This window comes from Danaus plexippus, chromosome 8 (genome assembly GCF_018135715.1).
Source record: "Danaus plexippus chromosome 8, MEX_DaPlex, whole genome shotgun sequence".
NCBI lineage: Eukaryota > Metazoa > Arthropoda > Insecta > Lepidoptera > Nymphalidae > Danaus > Danaus plexippus.
Genome location: NC_083542.1, coordinates 8,391,659 through 8,406,157, shown reverse-complemented (window position 1 = coordinate 8,406,157; position 14,499 = coordinate 8,391,659). Strand labels below are relative to the sequence as shown.

Below are 14,499 nucleotides of genomic sequence, written 5' to 3'. Positions count from 1 at the left end.
ATTGACATTATGACATGCAATTTTATGAACTTTAGTAATTTCTTTCTGAAGTTCCGCTGCAAGGATTCTGTGTCAGTCGATTACTTCAAACTCCTCACTAACCATCATACAGGGTGAGGGGTATGGCCGGTCGTGCGTCGTTGTCAGCGGAGCGCCACTCCAGTAGGGTGGGTGGAGTCCGCCGCGGAAGCCCTGACACCCTCGCCGCCGCGGCCTCCGTCCCGCACGATAGACGGAGAAGACGACTCCGTTCTGGACCGGACGCTCGCTCGGAGATCAACCGGATAAGATATCTGGAGGAAATATATAATTCAGTTTAGGTACTAAACTTTTTTGTGCATATCAAGCTCCAGTACCAGTGAGCACACAGATTATTAATATTCATAATATGCACAGATACAAAATGATTCATATATTAGGTTGCATGTTCATTTTCGTTTCAGTTTAACCAGCTGTGTAACAGTGTATACTTGTGAAGCGCCGGTCCTGGTTGGAAGGCGGCGAGGCAGTGGGCGAGGAGGCGGAAGGCGCGCGGCTCCAGACCGGCCTGGCCGCACAGCTGGACCACCACCTCGTCGCGGAGAGCGCGGGAGCTGATGCCGCGGGAACAGATGTAGTCCGCCACCACCTGGGATCACAGGTGGTGGGTATTAGATCAACAGGTGCATGGAATATTTTGTGAGTTATATGCATCTTTTTATTAAAAAAAAGTAGACACTAAAACGCCAAAAATTTCTAAACACTTTCATTATGAAAATGAGATAGAGGGAAGAAAGGTTGGCAGCAAAACATCTTGGTATGACTATAGGACGAAACCAATTCGATCACTCACTTCGTACGTGTGACTATCGCCGAGCATGAGAGGAATAAATGGAAAGTTCTCGAAGTTGGAGTGAATAGAACATAAGCGAACCTTTTGTCTGGTCTCATTCCCGGCGGCCGACTCGTCGCACCATCTCAATATCAGTTTGAAGATCGCCACGGCGTCATTGAAGTCTTGATCCCTGGAAGTCAACGATCACTTTATAAAGTTACATTTATTCTAACCTCACGAGGATGTCACGAACAGGTCACCGCTCACCTGACAGCGGCTTTGGACAGGAACGGCTTGGTGATGGGATGTTTCTTTGGACTGAGCTGTCCGCCGTCCGCGAAGTACACGGAACTGAACTTGGAGAACGCGAACTGCTCAAGATCCCGAGGCAGTTGGATGCGCTCTTCCTCGACGAACACGTCTGAAACCTGTTACACGGATGAGATGAAGACCTATGTAGCGTCGTATGACACGAGCCCAATATACATGAATATATGTGGATAATGTTGTTAATTTAAATTTAAAATAGAGTTGAATTAGCATTATTTTGATTGAAGTGAAAGGCAAGGTATGAAAGCATTCATACTTTGGTAACATTCCTGTCTGCATGCGGCGGCTGCCAGTCGTCTATCTTGGACAGTATGAAGGCGAGTTCCGCCGGTACTTCCAAAACCTGAAGACTCTCCGCCTTAGCCTTCTGTTCGGCCGCGCGGCGTCTGAAACAAAAAAATAATAAGAATACAACCTCTGAAGACCAAACGAGCCTCGGCTGTGCGACATGGGGTTGCCTTAAAATAATCTCCGTATCACGAAGCAGAGTACATAATGTCGCGCGCGAAGACGCGGGCGTTGTGATGGATTTATCGCGAGTGATGCACGCTCGAATGCTTATCGATGTATCGCAGCGTACGAGAGCGCAGTAATAGCAGCTAGGTAACCGACTTTCACTCACAATTATAAGAATTAATTTTATAGTTATGACTCTGACGCTGAACATTGACGTTACGAAACTCGCCGATTTAATGAACAAACATTGTCTGGTGACGACAGGCGAGCGAAGTATGCTCCTTTCAGAATTTAGAATGGCTTCACATGAGAACGTTTCGAGATTTTTTAGGTACTTATGTATTTCAAATCTCGTGAAGGTCTACTTTAATAAAGACATGCCTTACAGAGTTTGTTGTGTCGGATGTGACGAGTATCATTGGAGATGCGTTTGTTGTGAAGGCGGACTCACAACCAGACATTACATACGCTGTTTCTCATAGTAACTTATTTATATTTTTCAATAAGATTTTCAATTTCAATACTAAGAGGTTATTAAAATAATAGAAGTGTTCCAAACTCAAATTAATTCAAGAGTCGAAAAAAGGAGAATTTTATATATAACAGTATTTATGACCAGACTAGGTGTATTGCATTAATACAAATTTATATATCTATATATAGTGACTATTTATTAAATATTTTCTGTACGAAGCCTATTTTTAGATATTTGTTAGAATGTTTTTATATCATACTTGGCGGCCGCCTGTTGCGCCTCGAGCCGTCTCTTCATCTGTTCCCGGCGGTCCCTCGCCAGGCGACGAGCTCGTCTTCCGCGGACGATCGCCTGCACTCGGACCACGCCTCGCCTCACGATGACGTAGCGGCGACGCTCGTTGGAACCCTTCCACCACGATTGTATACGTATGGCGGATTCACGCATTTGGTGGTAGCGTTTTCTGATAGTGGATATTTTTTATAAATATATTAAATCCAAAGAGTATTTATGTCTACTCATTAATTTAAAAAGTTTAACTATTACATAAAGATATTAAGATTAGATTATTTTACTCTATTCAAGTCATTAACAAAACGTACTCGAGCTGTACTTAGTTAAAATATTGTAACACAATGTATTAAACCTGTCTCACCTGGCGAGGTACCCTCTTATCCTGGCCTGTAGTATTGTCGCAGCGGCTCTTAATTTATCAGCGCGGGCCCGCTCCAGAGCGCGGTGCAACGCCTCGCGGACAAACACACGCGCCGCGCCCAGCTGGAAGTCCGCTCCCACTGACACCACAACTTTATTAGTGACTCGTCAAAATATTAATTCATTTATTACAAACCCGCCGTCTATTAGACTTTAAACGTTAGTGATAAAGTTTTGAGATTTTCACAAGTGCATATATTTCGGTACTTTTTTTTGTGTGAACTGCCCTGTTCATACGATACTATAATATAACGTAGTATCGATTGACGATATTCTAAAAATATATTTAATTTCACATTCTAACAAAAGATATAGATCATAAATCACTCGTTAGTTCGGCGCACGGTTCACGTCAGCTGTTAAACCATCAAAACATAATCAAATGAAACGAGAATACACTAATTATAGCTAAGATTTCTGATTGTACACATTTTAATGAAACTAAGTTTTGTAATAACGCGTTTTTTATTATTCTATTCGTAATGTTTCCGACATTTCTATTAGTGTTCCTCAAACCTGATAAACACAGGACAACAGGGAGCACTACAAAAATACTTATCCCAATTTTAATGAACAAAGACGAAATTCTACAAGCGTAACTCACTCAAAACCATCGCCTTAACATTATAACTCCGTTTCTTAAAACCTTTCCAACTATACTTCTTGACTATTTTCAACATGTTCCGTCCGTCCCCGACTGACCTCTGACCGTGTCCTATCATTTCTTTGTGATGCCCATGATTGTTTCTTATCACCGCTGTATAGTAATGGCTTGATTCATTACAGCGACAGTTACGTTTATATTAATAACGGACCTTATCGCATCACAGATACTATCGCCACACTATACTAACGACTTTAGGTTTTAACTAAACGATTTAAATTATATTCCACAATTAGTTTAAGTAAAAAACTGTATTTTTAAATATAAATAAAAAAGTAGTGTCTATTTACAATTAAGACAGAGGCTTTTTAATTCATATGGTTGTATACTCTGTACAAAAAAAAAAAATTCTCTGTTTTCTCCGGTTAAAATTGACCTATTTTGACGTGACTTTTACATGCAGATACTTTTGAATAACAAGTAACTAAGGCTACAATTATTATTTAATATACGTTTTTTCATTAATGCAAATATTGTTAAATCATTTTTCTTAACCCAGAACAAACTTTAAGGGACCAGTATTTTTATTACGCAATTTTAAAAATGTCGGAAGTTCCTTAACCTAATATCCTCATTGTAAGTGTCACTAAGCCATTGTATTGTTTGTTAATAGTGGGATGTAGTTTTAATTATATTTTCTGAATACCATTGTTAGTTCTGTGGGCGACTGACATTGAATGTACATTTTAAGACAGGCTTTACAGAGTTTTGGGTGGTCTTTGTATTTATTATATGGATATTTTTATAAATTTTCCCGCATTAAAAATTTTCATTTACATAAAAACTCGATGTTATAAAACCTTCATGGATTATTGTAAGGATATTTGCTAGTCTTAAAAATAATTACATTAAAAAAATATATGAATTAGAGGGTAAATATATATTTTTACTATCAATGACAATAAAAATATGTCCAGAAATAAAAAAATATAATTTGTTAGTTCTAAAATTATTTTTTATGATTGTTACCAGTATGATTAGTACGAGTTTATACCGCGCACTTTGCACTGACAGTTTAATCGAATTCATCGATTTTTGTATCAAATGCTGTGTAGGCTGTGTACTCTGATGTATCAAACTGTGTAAGGCATTAAGAGTATTTAGACACCAAAGAGGGACGGTGAAGGAAAACATCGTGAGGAAACCTGGACTTATAATTTCAAATTATAAGATTGAAAACAACCCGTCTTGAGCAAGCGTGGTGATTTTTGCTTTAACCTTCTCCACGTGAGAAGAGGACTTTGTTCAGCAGTGGGCTCTTATATATATATATATATATATGTGTGTGTGTGTAATACTGACCGGCTCCAGTGGGAGGCATCTCGGCGAGGATGGAGTTACAGATTTCTCTGTAGGGCGTCGAGCGAGGCGGAGACGACTTAAGAAGGTACCTTGAGAATATATTCATAATTAATCGTCTGTATGTGTTTTGGGTCGACCCTGTTACAGCCGACGGTTCTGCTTCACCGCCTCCATTATTATGATCGAGTCGTTACGACTCATAATTCTTATTAATACAAACATTCAAACAAGTATTGGTTTTGATAACATTAGTTATATTTCGTATTTTTCTTTTATATTCTCTATTTACTCAAATGAAGATTGAATTAACGATATAAGTTAAATCAGCAGGAATAAAACTATTTGCGTGATCATTTAGCTGAGACCTCTTACTGAATTCTGTTAAATATCTCACCGATATCTTTCCACGAACGCCTGGAACGGTATCCTTATGGGGTATCCCGTCTGCCTTATCTTGATGGTGTCCAGCATGCCGGTGTCTCTCAGCTGTGTGAGAACGCACAGCATGTCGAACTTCATAGCGGACTTGTCGGTGTTGGGTTTGATGCAGCGAACAAACCAGGGGTTACACCTGGACATGGACTCCAGCAGTTGGTGGAGGCTGTCCGAGAACCTGGACAATCAATATATGAATTAAATGTGTAAACTTCATCATTCGTTGGTAATAAATTATACGGAATCGATCTTCCAGAGTCACAGTGTTGCAATTTTGATGAAGAATGCTGAATAGAACATGACTTATGAGCATTATAACATAATGACGTAGACACAATTTTAAATACACTTGGAGTATAATAAAAAAATATGCGAGAAAAAGCAACTTGCAATACAAAGTAAACCATCGCCATTTAATTAAGTCACTATTGCTTTTTTTTATATTACAATGTACCTTCATAATACGTGACGTATAGGATTCCTTTTAAATGGATCACGAATGTAATCACGTTACGTAATTATTATTTACTAACACATGTACAACGACACACCAGCACAGACACACTTACTCAGAGAGGTCGTGAGGTACCAACCTTGCAGCCACGGTGGGTGTTCTGGGCTTCATGGTGACGAATCTCCCATTCGCCCCTCTCGGTAATGTCTTGTTAGCGTCGTGTTGTGCTCGCAGCTGTGTCGACATCTCGGCAACCAGCGGCACATCACTACTGCAGAGTAATTCCAGTACATCCGCCCTCAGAGCATCCCTGTTCTTATCCAGGAATCCTTCCACGTTGTACCAAACCTGGCCGGCGTAGTGTTTTATCTGAGGAAGTTGTACAATGTTGAAATTCCATATATTTATTTTCAATCAATTGACCCAAGTGGTAATAAACGTACCCCAAATTCGTTAGCTCCTAATCTAGGTCTAGAGTACAGCTCGTTAAGAGCGTGATTATAATGGCACTTTTCTAGGAATGAGTTATCAGACGCCCGAGGAAAATTGCTTTCGTCATCCAGCAAATGAAGAATGCCCACCGGCTTCTTGCTCAGAAGTTGTATAACTGAAAAAAACACATTTCAATTTAAAGAAGGACGCTTCTTTACGTGTTATAAGTTTTTACAAGTATACCAATCTTACCTGGAGAATTATCATTCCACGTGAGGTTAGACCACTCCAATCTTTCCTTCTGGTATTCCTGTTGCTCCAATTTAAATATATGTTTATTAAAATAATGCTGTAAAGTTTCGTTAGCATAATTAATACATAGCTGCTCGAACGAATTCTCTTCCAAGTCTTCGAAGCCGAAGATGTCGAGGAGAGATATCCGGTGAGCGTCGTGTAGTCCAGCTCGATGGACTATCGAATTTATTCTAAGGACAAGCCAGCTAAACAGTGATGAATATAGTGCTTTAGCGAAAGCATCTCTCGCGTCTAAAGCTTGGTCAATTGGTAAGGGAGATCGCATACGCTCTGCCCTCGCCGCCGTTACCCTGGTTGTGAGAGCTCTGGCCAATTCTTCAGCTGGGATTTTCAATAAATGGGCAGCCCAACGGACTTCCGCTCCTCCGCCCAGTTGAACACCCTCTTGACCATGCCTGAGCTGTCTTCTATGAAAGTAGACGTTTCCTAAATGAAGTACAGCAGAGAGGACTTTAATTATATCCTCTCGTTCAGAGTCACCAATCCCAAGAACTTGCATGGCGCCACATAGAGCCGACCAATCGGCTCCTGCCCCCGCGCCTCCCGAGTCACCGCCTTGATTTAAATAAAAGTAATGTTCGGCTGTCAACAATCCTCGTGATTTCCTCTGTTCTTCGTCTAAACCAGCCAGTAACTCGTAGAATACATGATAATTTCTTTCTCCGGGTGATTGTGTTACAATACGAGATTTTTCTAGCAAATAATGTGCCACTCTCGCGCCGGCTAAAGCGCCATCCTTAAAGTAGAGTTCTAGTAATTTACCAAAACGACTAGAGTTATGATTTTTTGGCGTTCTCGCGTTACCGAACGCTTCAAGTAACGGAGCAGCTTCTAGAATCTGTTCAGAAACTGGAGCTCTTCCGGGCGGTGCTGGGGCTACAGCTGCAAGAAATTGTACAGCTAGCTTTGTGGACTCCGTCTTTCCGGCGCCAGATTCACCGGATATCAGAATGGCTTGAGGATGAGGTAGTGACGCTCGCGCTGCGGCGGCTATTGCAAAAAGGTGTGGAGGTAAGTCACCCAACGCCTCCGCAGCGTGGTACCTGAATTAATAAACACCTGAAGTTATATATCCCAACTAAAAGCACTTATATATGTATACAATTTACCTTCTAGCAGTTGGCAGACCATACAAGGCATCCACAGGTCTATAAGGGTTCACGGCGACCAATATGGAGCCAGCATAAGTGTAAATGAGACCTTGTTCGTATCTTAACTTGAGATTCCATAGCAAGGCTGCTTCATGTAAATCGTGGAGACGAGTCATGTCTTCCACGCCAGTAGGGCCCAGTTCCTCCCGAGGCCATACTGGATCGCCTTCTTCTTCGCCGTTACCCATTTGTAAGGCGAAGGTTTGAGCCTGTAGAAAGTTAAAACAATATGAAAAGGCTCTAACTCGTATATTTCATTGTGTTATAAAAATATCATTAATACTAGAATGTATTAAGCAGTTATGTGAAACCCTGAAAGTTTAAACAAAATTTTTGTTTTTTTTTTTTTTTTTTATTGCCATATAATTAAAAACAATAATACGTAAACTATATATGTATATCAAAAACATAATTGGTCTTTATTATCAAAGGATATTGACACATTTCAAAAATTATAATGAGCACAAAGTGAGCGGCAAATTACAAGTTTATTGACCGCGGGCAGTACAGCTGTGAGTTAATATCAGAGTTATTGATACTAGGCCTGTCAGTTATGTAAGGCTATTATTACTGAGCAATTATTAACGTGTGACCGTTAACAATGGATTAAGGCTGAAACAAATTCAATACAACGTATTGATTTATAATGATTTATATGTTGTACGTTTCACAACCGTGTACATTGACGTAATAGTCAAATTAGCTTCCAAATCGCGGCAGCTCAATAATTATATAATTTACGTCAGTTTCAGGTGTATCCGAAGCTAATATCCAGTGGCTCGGAGATATAACAAAATGGTACTTGCACGGAACAGCGGTCATATGGAAAATTATTACGTCCTGACATACAAACGTTACATGACATAACTGCTAGCCATACAATCGCGTCAAGCTTTTGAAGCCAAAAGCGTTTCGCTATCAGGATCACTCTATTCACGATACATTGCCCGTTATCTTTCACAATCTTCTCAATTATGTGGTTAAACAAAGCAGTGAATTATTAACACTGCAATAATCACGCAAATTAATCGCTATGTTGCCAATATGATTAATGAATATTACGATGTGGCCGTTCATGTGTGCTATACAGATCATTGGTCACACTAAAAGATTGTTGTTTAAGCAACATAATTATATTGAAATAGTTTGAGACCTATCAACTCATATTCGTGTAACTTCAAAACCAAATATCAAATGTAAATAATGAATCATGATCGCCGATGAACAAAATCAGTTTTTAATTTCGCGTATTCGTGTAATTTAAGAGGTTATGTTATACCGCAGCGCATACGACTGCAAGACAAATACTTTTGCGTCCATTAAAATAAGTCATCAATCCTTATAAGCTGAACGTGACACACTGTTATTGTGTGCAAATGCATTTTATATACTACATATATATATATATACATACATTGTTGACTAATACGTCTAAACACAAATTCCTTAACAGAGGAACTAAACGATTTTTTCCTATTGTATTTCTCAAACCGACGTTTTTCTTCAGTATAGAACCAACGATGTGACATTTCTCCATTTTGTTTTAGTTATTGACATATATGTTGAAACAATCCGTAAATCCAATCACCGTATGATTGAGACGGTTATAGGTATACCCATGAGTTTACATGCATTAAACTAGCTAAGTTAAATAAACTGTATTATAGTATTTTTTTATAATCACAAACACACTTCAGTATGTACACCAAACATTAAAAAATGTCGAGGTTCATATAGATTTTTAAGGAAACACGTATAATATAATATCCGCACAACGTTTGATCTGATTCACGTCATGCGACTGATGACTGGCTCGATGTCCGACAGTTATCCAGGTCTAGATAACGGCATGCACCCCTGGCATTTTGCATTACCGCCTTACGAATACAACACACATGCTACAATAACCTTACGTTACGTTGACCAACCTCTGTATTCCTGCTAGAAAGCTATTAGAATACTGCCATAAACGTGTTAAAAATCAAGATAAACGTTGCCAGAGCACGCTGAATACGCAGTCAACTCTCTATCAACATTCCAATGTACGGCCTTGCGTTACGCCGAATTCTTAGGCCTCGTACACTCAGTAAGCCTGAGTCACTAATATAAAATATAACCGGCTTTTAGAATTGACTAATACAATATTTATGAATATACTAAAATATCGAATGTGTATAAAGCATAGGATTAACTGTGCTTAAAATTCTTTTCATTCTTTCGTATTTTGTGGTAAAACTTTTTAGAATTAAGATATTCTTATTTGCATGATTTTCTTGTTTTTTGTTTATTATATTTACATAGACTAGCGACATTACTATAGTTACTACCGTAACAATGGATTAGGCAACGCTAAGACTGTTAGTATGTGCTGGAATGTTTCTTAATCAAGAAAAAAGCAAGTCGCAACGCATTCTCGATGGTTTACAAAATATTATGCGTATTAAATAATTTTCTATATATAGCAACTCTATTAATATTTAATGTTTTCTGACCGTATTCAATATTTTTAAAGTGTTAAAATATAACAATATCGTAGGAGTGTTTTTTAAGGTTTTTTCAGTATACAGTGTAAGGGTTTTTGAACTTTTTGTACGCTGTTGATTTATGATTCTCACCTGTCCATTAACAACAGCGCTGACGAGTAGGACCCTGGCGGCTCGGTGGACCTCCACCAGTTCCCCGGGCAGCGGGGCGGGGGCTCCGGCCGGCTGGAACCACACCGCAGCGCCCTCGGACCACTCCGACATCCCCCCACTACCCGCCATGCTGCACACAAAAAATAACGAAAAGATTAAATAAAATATATGCAATGTTCCATTTTTACCATGTTTTTATCATTAGCAATGTCCAATTAAATACTGGGTTCGAATAAGAGACTTCTTGCATATCGCGTTCCAGTAACAACGAAATATCCTATAGGAATTAGATACTCCAAAATGCGTAATTGCTAAGGCTTTTAGAGAAATACGGTGTGAATAAAACTTGGCATTAAAAATAACTTCATTGTCTTCACGGCGATTAAAAAAAAATCTCCGTATGACCACGTAACTCCTGTTATCTGTATTACCACGGCACTTCATAGATGGAATCTGTGGGTGAGGGTGTATAAAATAATGAACCTCTACCTTTTTGACGTCTCGTAAAAAAAGCGGTCTGCGTATGAGTGTGTGTAGTGTGTGTGTAACAATAAAATATATAAAATGAATAATACTGCCGAATATTTACCATAGTATACCAAAACATTGAACTATTCGTTTAATATAAGCTATAGAATATTGAAACACACATCTGTCTTGTAAAATCGTCTTAGAACAAACATATGACAAACGCTATTTCACGGCCGACACTAAAATGCGTATACATTAAGCTGTTCTAATAGTATTGTAATTTAAATGAGGTTTTTCATTTACACGTACCAACTTAATCACATCATGTTTAAAAAAGGCTTTAAAAGATTTAAAAGATTGTTATATGTTCTACTATTTGGTTTTATCTGAAGCTGTCTGAGCGGGAAATGATTTCAATGATGTTTCCGAATACAGACTATCATCACTATTAATTCTTATTTATTTTTAGTAATACATTATTTACTTTCAATTGCTTAAAATAAGATGTAACGCTTTTCGTCCGATTTTATTTTCTCGTAAGAAATATGTACCAGGCTGTCATGTACGCATACTATAAGTTTGGACGTCACACTACATACGAACGGTTTACCGTTTCTCTTTCACGTGCCTATTTTCTACTATATATAATGTGAGAAGATTTTGAACCAGAAAATGATCCGCATTTCGTTTGAAAATGAAAGTACAGAATGACGTTAAAATAAAAAAAGAATAATCTTTACGTGGATCAGCAATAAGAATAACTTAATTATGGTGTTGTAAGTTAGTAGATAATGTGAGTTAATTTTTAACCGAATTCAAAAAAGGTGAATGCAACAGTTCGTTATAAACGTTACATGCTTTTAAGTATATATTTCTTATTTTATTTTAGGACTATGTATAGTTTTTAAATCTCTTTTTCAATTTTTGTTTCGTAGTTCTATTGTGCTTGTAATTTTCCATTAAAATCACGTTTCTTATGTAGGCATAATCACAAATAATACATTTTAATACAGTTCTCATTTAATAACTAATAATATATATTAATAAATTGCAATTTCCAGCTTTCTCGGCAGATCACCGTTTGTCTCAGAAATGGTGTGTCGATAATTTACAAGATTACGTTCCAATTTACTCGGTTTTTTTTTTTTGTCGAAGCTATTTCATGTAATGTGCGTAACGTGGAGACACAGACTTTCATTCCCACGACCAGCCCCTTGCATGGAACATGGCCATGATAGTTGTAACATTATTCACTTATATATTAACTGTTACGAGGAAAACGATATCATTTTTACATGAGCTTTGTAATATAAATAAGTAAACACGATTAGGCGTAATTTATGTATAGAACGGTTCGTTGATATGCCATCACACAGCACCAATAAGGTTAAGGCTGGTTTATGACCCACCACGTCATGTCAGTCTCCCGTAAAGATCGCACACAGACAAATTTGAGACTTAATCTCACACACACACATTTACCCAGCCGTGAATCAGAATTAAGAATTATTTCAAGTACAAACAACTTTTGCCATAGTGGTTAACATTGATAGCTTCGCAATAAAAATATTTTTTTTGTTATTGCCAAACATTAAACTTGCAGGTGGTCATTGTTTAAGACGATACGGAATACCACGAAATCGTAATCGTCGCGAGAATTAAAACTGAATTGTTTAAGGTGCAACAGTTTATTGAATCACATTGTTTCGTCATAACTTATATAAATATAACAAAATTCGTTTTAGGATAATTATAAATAGATTGGAGATGCCATCGCTGTAGCCGGCGAGCAGCACGACGGAGTGGACGGCGGCCCGGGGGTGAAGCATATAGTGGGAGGAGGGGGAGGCTGGAGGCAGAACGGCTCCGGTGGAGGAGGCTGAATGAACATCGGAGGCGGAGGAGGGGGTTGAACACAGAGAGGAGGCAGCGGGGGAGGTTGGACACTGAGGGGAGGCAACGGAGGAGGCTGGATGTACAGGGGCTCAGGGCAAGGAGGCTGAATAGTTATAGGACACGGCGGAGGAGGCTGAACGTACATAGGCGGCGGGGGTGGAGGCTGGATCATCATGGGAGGTAACGGTGGAGGCTGCACTGGCATCGGAGGAAGAGGGGGAGGCTGAACCATCACGGGAGGCATCGGCGGAGGCTGAATTAGAATTGGAGGCAGCTCTATCATAATGGGAGCAGGTGGAGGAAGTTCCAAGTACAATGGGGGAGATTGGGGAGGAGTGACGTACATCGGCGGCGGCGCTGGTGGTGTGATACACATCGGGGGTAGCGGCGGTGGAGTGATGCATAGAGGAGGGGACGGGGGAGGCGTCAACGTCATGGGGGGCAACGGTGGTGGTGTGATGCACATCGGGGGTAAGGCGGGTGGCGTTATAGTAATCGGTGGCGGCATCGGCACCTCTATGAACATAGGGGGCAGTGGAGGTGGGGTAACGCATAACGGAGGGGGCGAGGGGAGAGTCACATAAATCGGTGGCGAAGGGCTCGGACACCCACAGGGTTGACCCAGGTATGGCGGAGACGCCAGACAAGGGGAGTAAGGAGATGCATAGTACTGGCCCTGAACTGCGCACTGGAAGAAAAACACGCGTTAAAAAGAACCAACCTTTTAAGTAAAGCAAAAATTAATTGCAGTCTCTGAACAAGAATACATCGTTTACCTTCAAAAATTTATAATTAAAAATGCATTAAGTTATATTATAAACAATTGACATTAAGTTGTATTTTCCGGCTTTAAACAATAACATCCGTGAAACTTAATAATGCAAAAACATTTATCTTGTGGCGTGTCTGCAAATAGATGGGTATGGATGGAATAGAAATACAGATAAAAAAAATATACAAGCGAATTTTCGCGTCACTCACCCAAAACAGGGCAAACGCCACCGCTGTCTCCATCGGTGATCGATAAATTATGTTAAATCCTCAACAATACTTTATATATGTATGCACTGCCCTTATTACGTAACACACTAAACGTTAAATATATCAAATTACAAACAATTTCTTTCAAAGATATTTCAGTTTAATTAAGAGATTGATCACGTATTGGATAGATAAGTGACGGATTTTGATTTCTTAAACAAAGATAGCGTTTACTATTGTCTAATATAATAGTATTATTGATGTCAAAAAAATAGTTCCAACAGTCTATTTGTTGATGAATTTTAGTCGATTAGGTTTGTTTGTAACTTTTTTTTTTAAATTGTCAATTTGACAGCGCTTGACAGATCTTTAATCTACCTACAAGTTTACTACACGTTCGCGTCGTCAAACGAAACACGAAGCGTTTCAAGTTTATACGTTTAACTCTATAGATACTATCATGTGGAAAAGTGGTAAGTGAAATCATAGTCTTAGATCATAATAACACCAGTAATAGAATATGTAATTTTTATATTTACTTCATGTCACGTTTATATGTTTTGGTTGTGATTTGTTTAAAGTGTTCTTAATTTTCTTCCACAGCAATCCTAACGAGATTCAAACTTATAAATAAAGCTATAAAACCGATGATGTAATTTTTGTCATCGGTGAATTTCGTTTAAGAAATTTTCTGCTTAAGCTGCTTCAATATTTTTATAATTAAATATTGAAAACGCAATAACTTTCTAATGTGTGCCAACATGAAAGGCAAACAAAAAATAAATCCAATTTAATTAGCAATAAGTTTACTAACGAGATCCAAACGATACGTTGACCTTAACATCGTTAATATTTAAAAGTAAAATTAGTTAAGTCTCAAAACGAACGTCCCACAAAGAGTTCGTTGAATCCGGTAAACAATTGGACACTTCCGTCCGCCGAAGTGGATCTCGATACTTTTGATGAATATTAA

The 14,499-nt window shown here is 38.8% G+C and overlaps 2 protein-coding genes across 2 annotated transcripts in view; both read right to left on the bottom strand.

The window, feature by feature from the left end:
* The window catches only part of LOC116775343 (unconventional myosin-XV), a 56,910-nt gene that overhangs the window by 28,960 nt on the left and 13,451 nt on the right, over window positions 1-14,499 (bottom strand). Inside the window, exons 2-15 of the mRNA XM_032668236.2 lie at window positions 10,158-10,308; window positions 7,501-7,751; window positions 6,329-7,434; window positions 6,088-6,251; window positions 5,784-6,013; window positions 5,150-5,368; window positions 4,756-4,844; window positions 2,731-2,869; window positions 2,335-2,538; window positions 1,401-1,530; window positions 1,082-1,242; window positions 914-1,004; window positions 471-628; window positions 103-293 (exon numbers count right to left, since the gene is read on the bottom strand). Coding sequence (XP_032524127.2) covers window positions 103-293; window positions 471-628; window positions 914-1,004; window positions 1,082-1,242; window positions 1,401-1,530; window positions 2,335-2,538; window positions 2,731-2,869; window positions 4,756-4,844; window positions 5,150-5,368; window positions 5,784-6,013; window positions 6,088-6,251; window positions 6,329-7,434; window positions 7,501-7,751; window positions 10,158-10,307 — 3,283 coding nt within the window. The 5' untranslated portion in view covers window position 10,308. The remainder of the gene's footprint in view (window positions 1-102; window positions 294-470; window positions 629-913; window positions 1,005-1,081; window positions 1,243-1,400; window positions 1,531-2,334; window positions 2,539-2,730; window positions 2,870-4,755; window positions 4,845-5,149; window positions 5,369-5,783; window positions 6,014-6,087; window positions 6,252-6,328; window positions 7,435-7,500; window positions 7,752-10,157; window positions 10,309-14,499) is intronic.
* Window positions 12,400-13,559, bottom strand: LOC116773809 (uncharacterized). The gene is made up of 2 exons (XM_032666292.2): window positions 13,527-13,559; window positions 12,400-13,233 (listed from the first exon to the last, which is right to left on the bottom strand). Exons 1-2 carry the CDS (start codon window positions 13,557-13,559, stop codon window positions 12,400-12,402), a joined length of 867 nt encoding a protein of 288 aa, XP_032522183.2.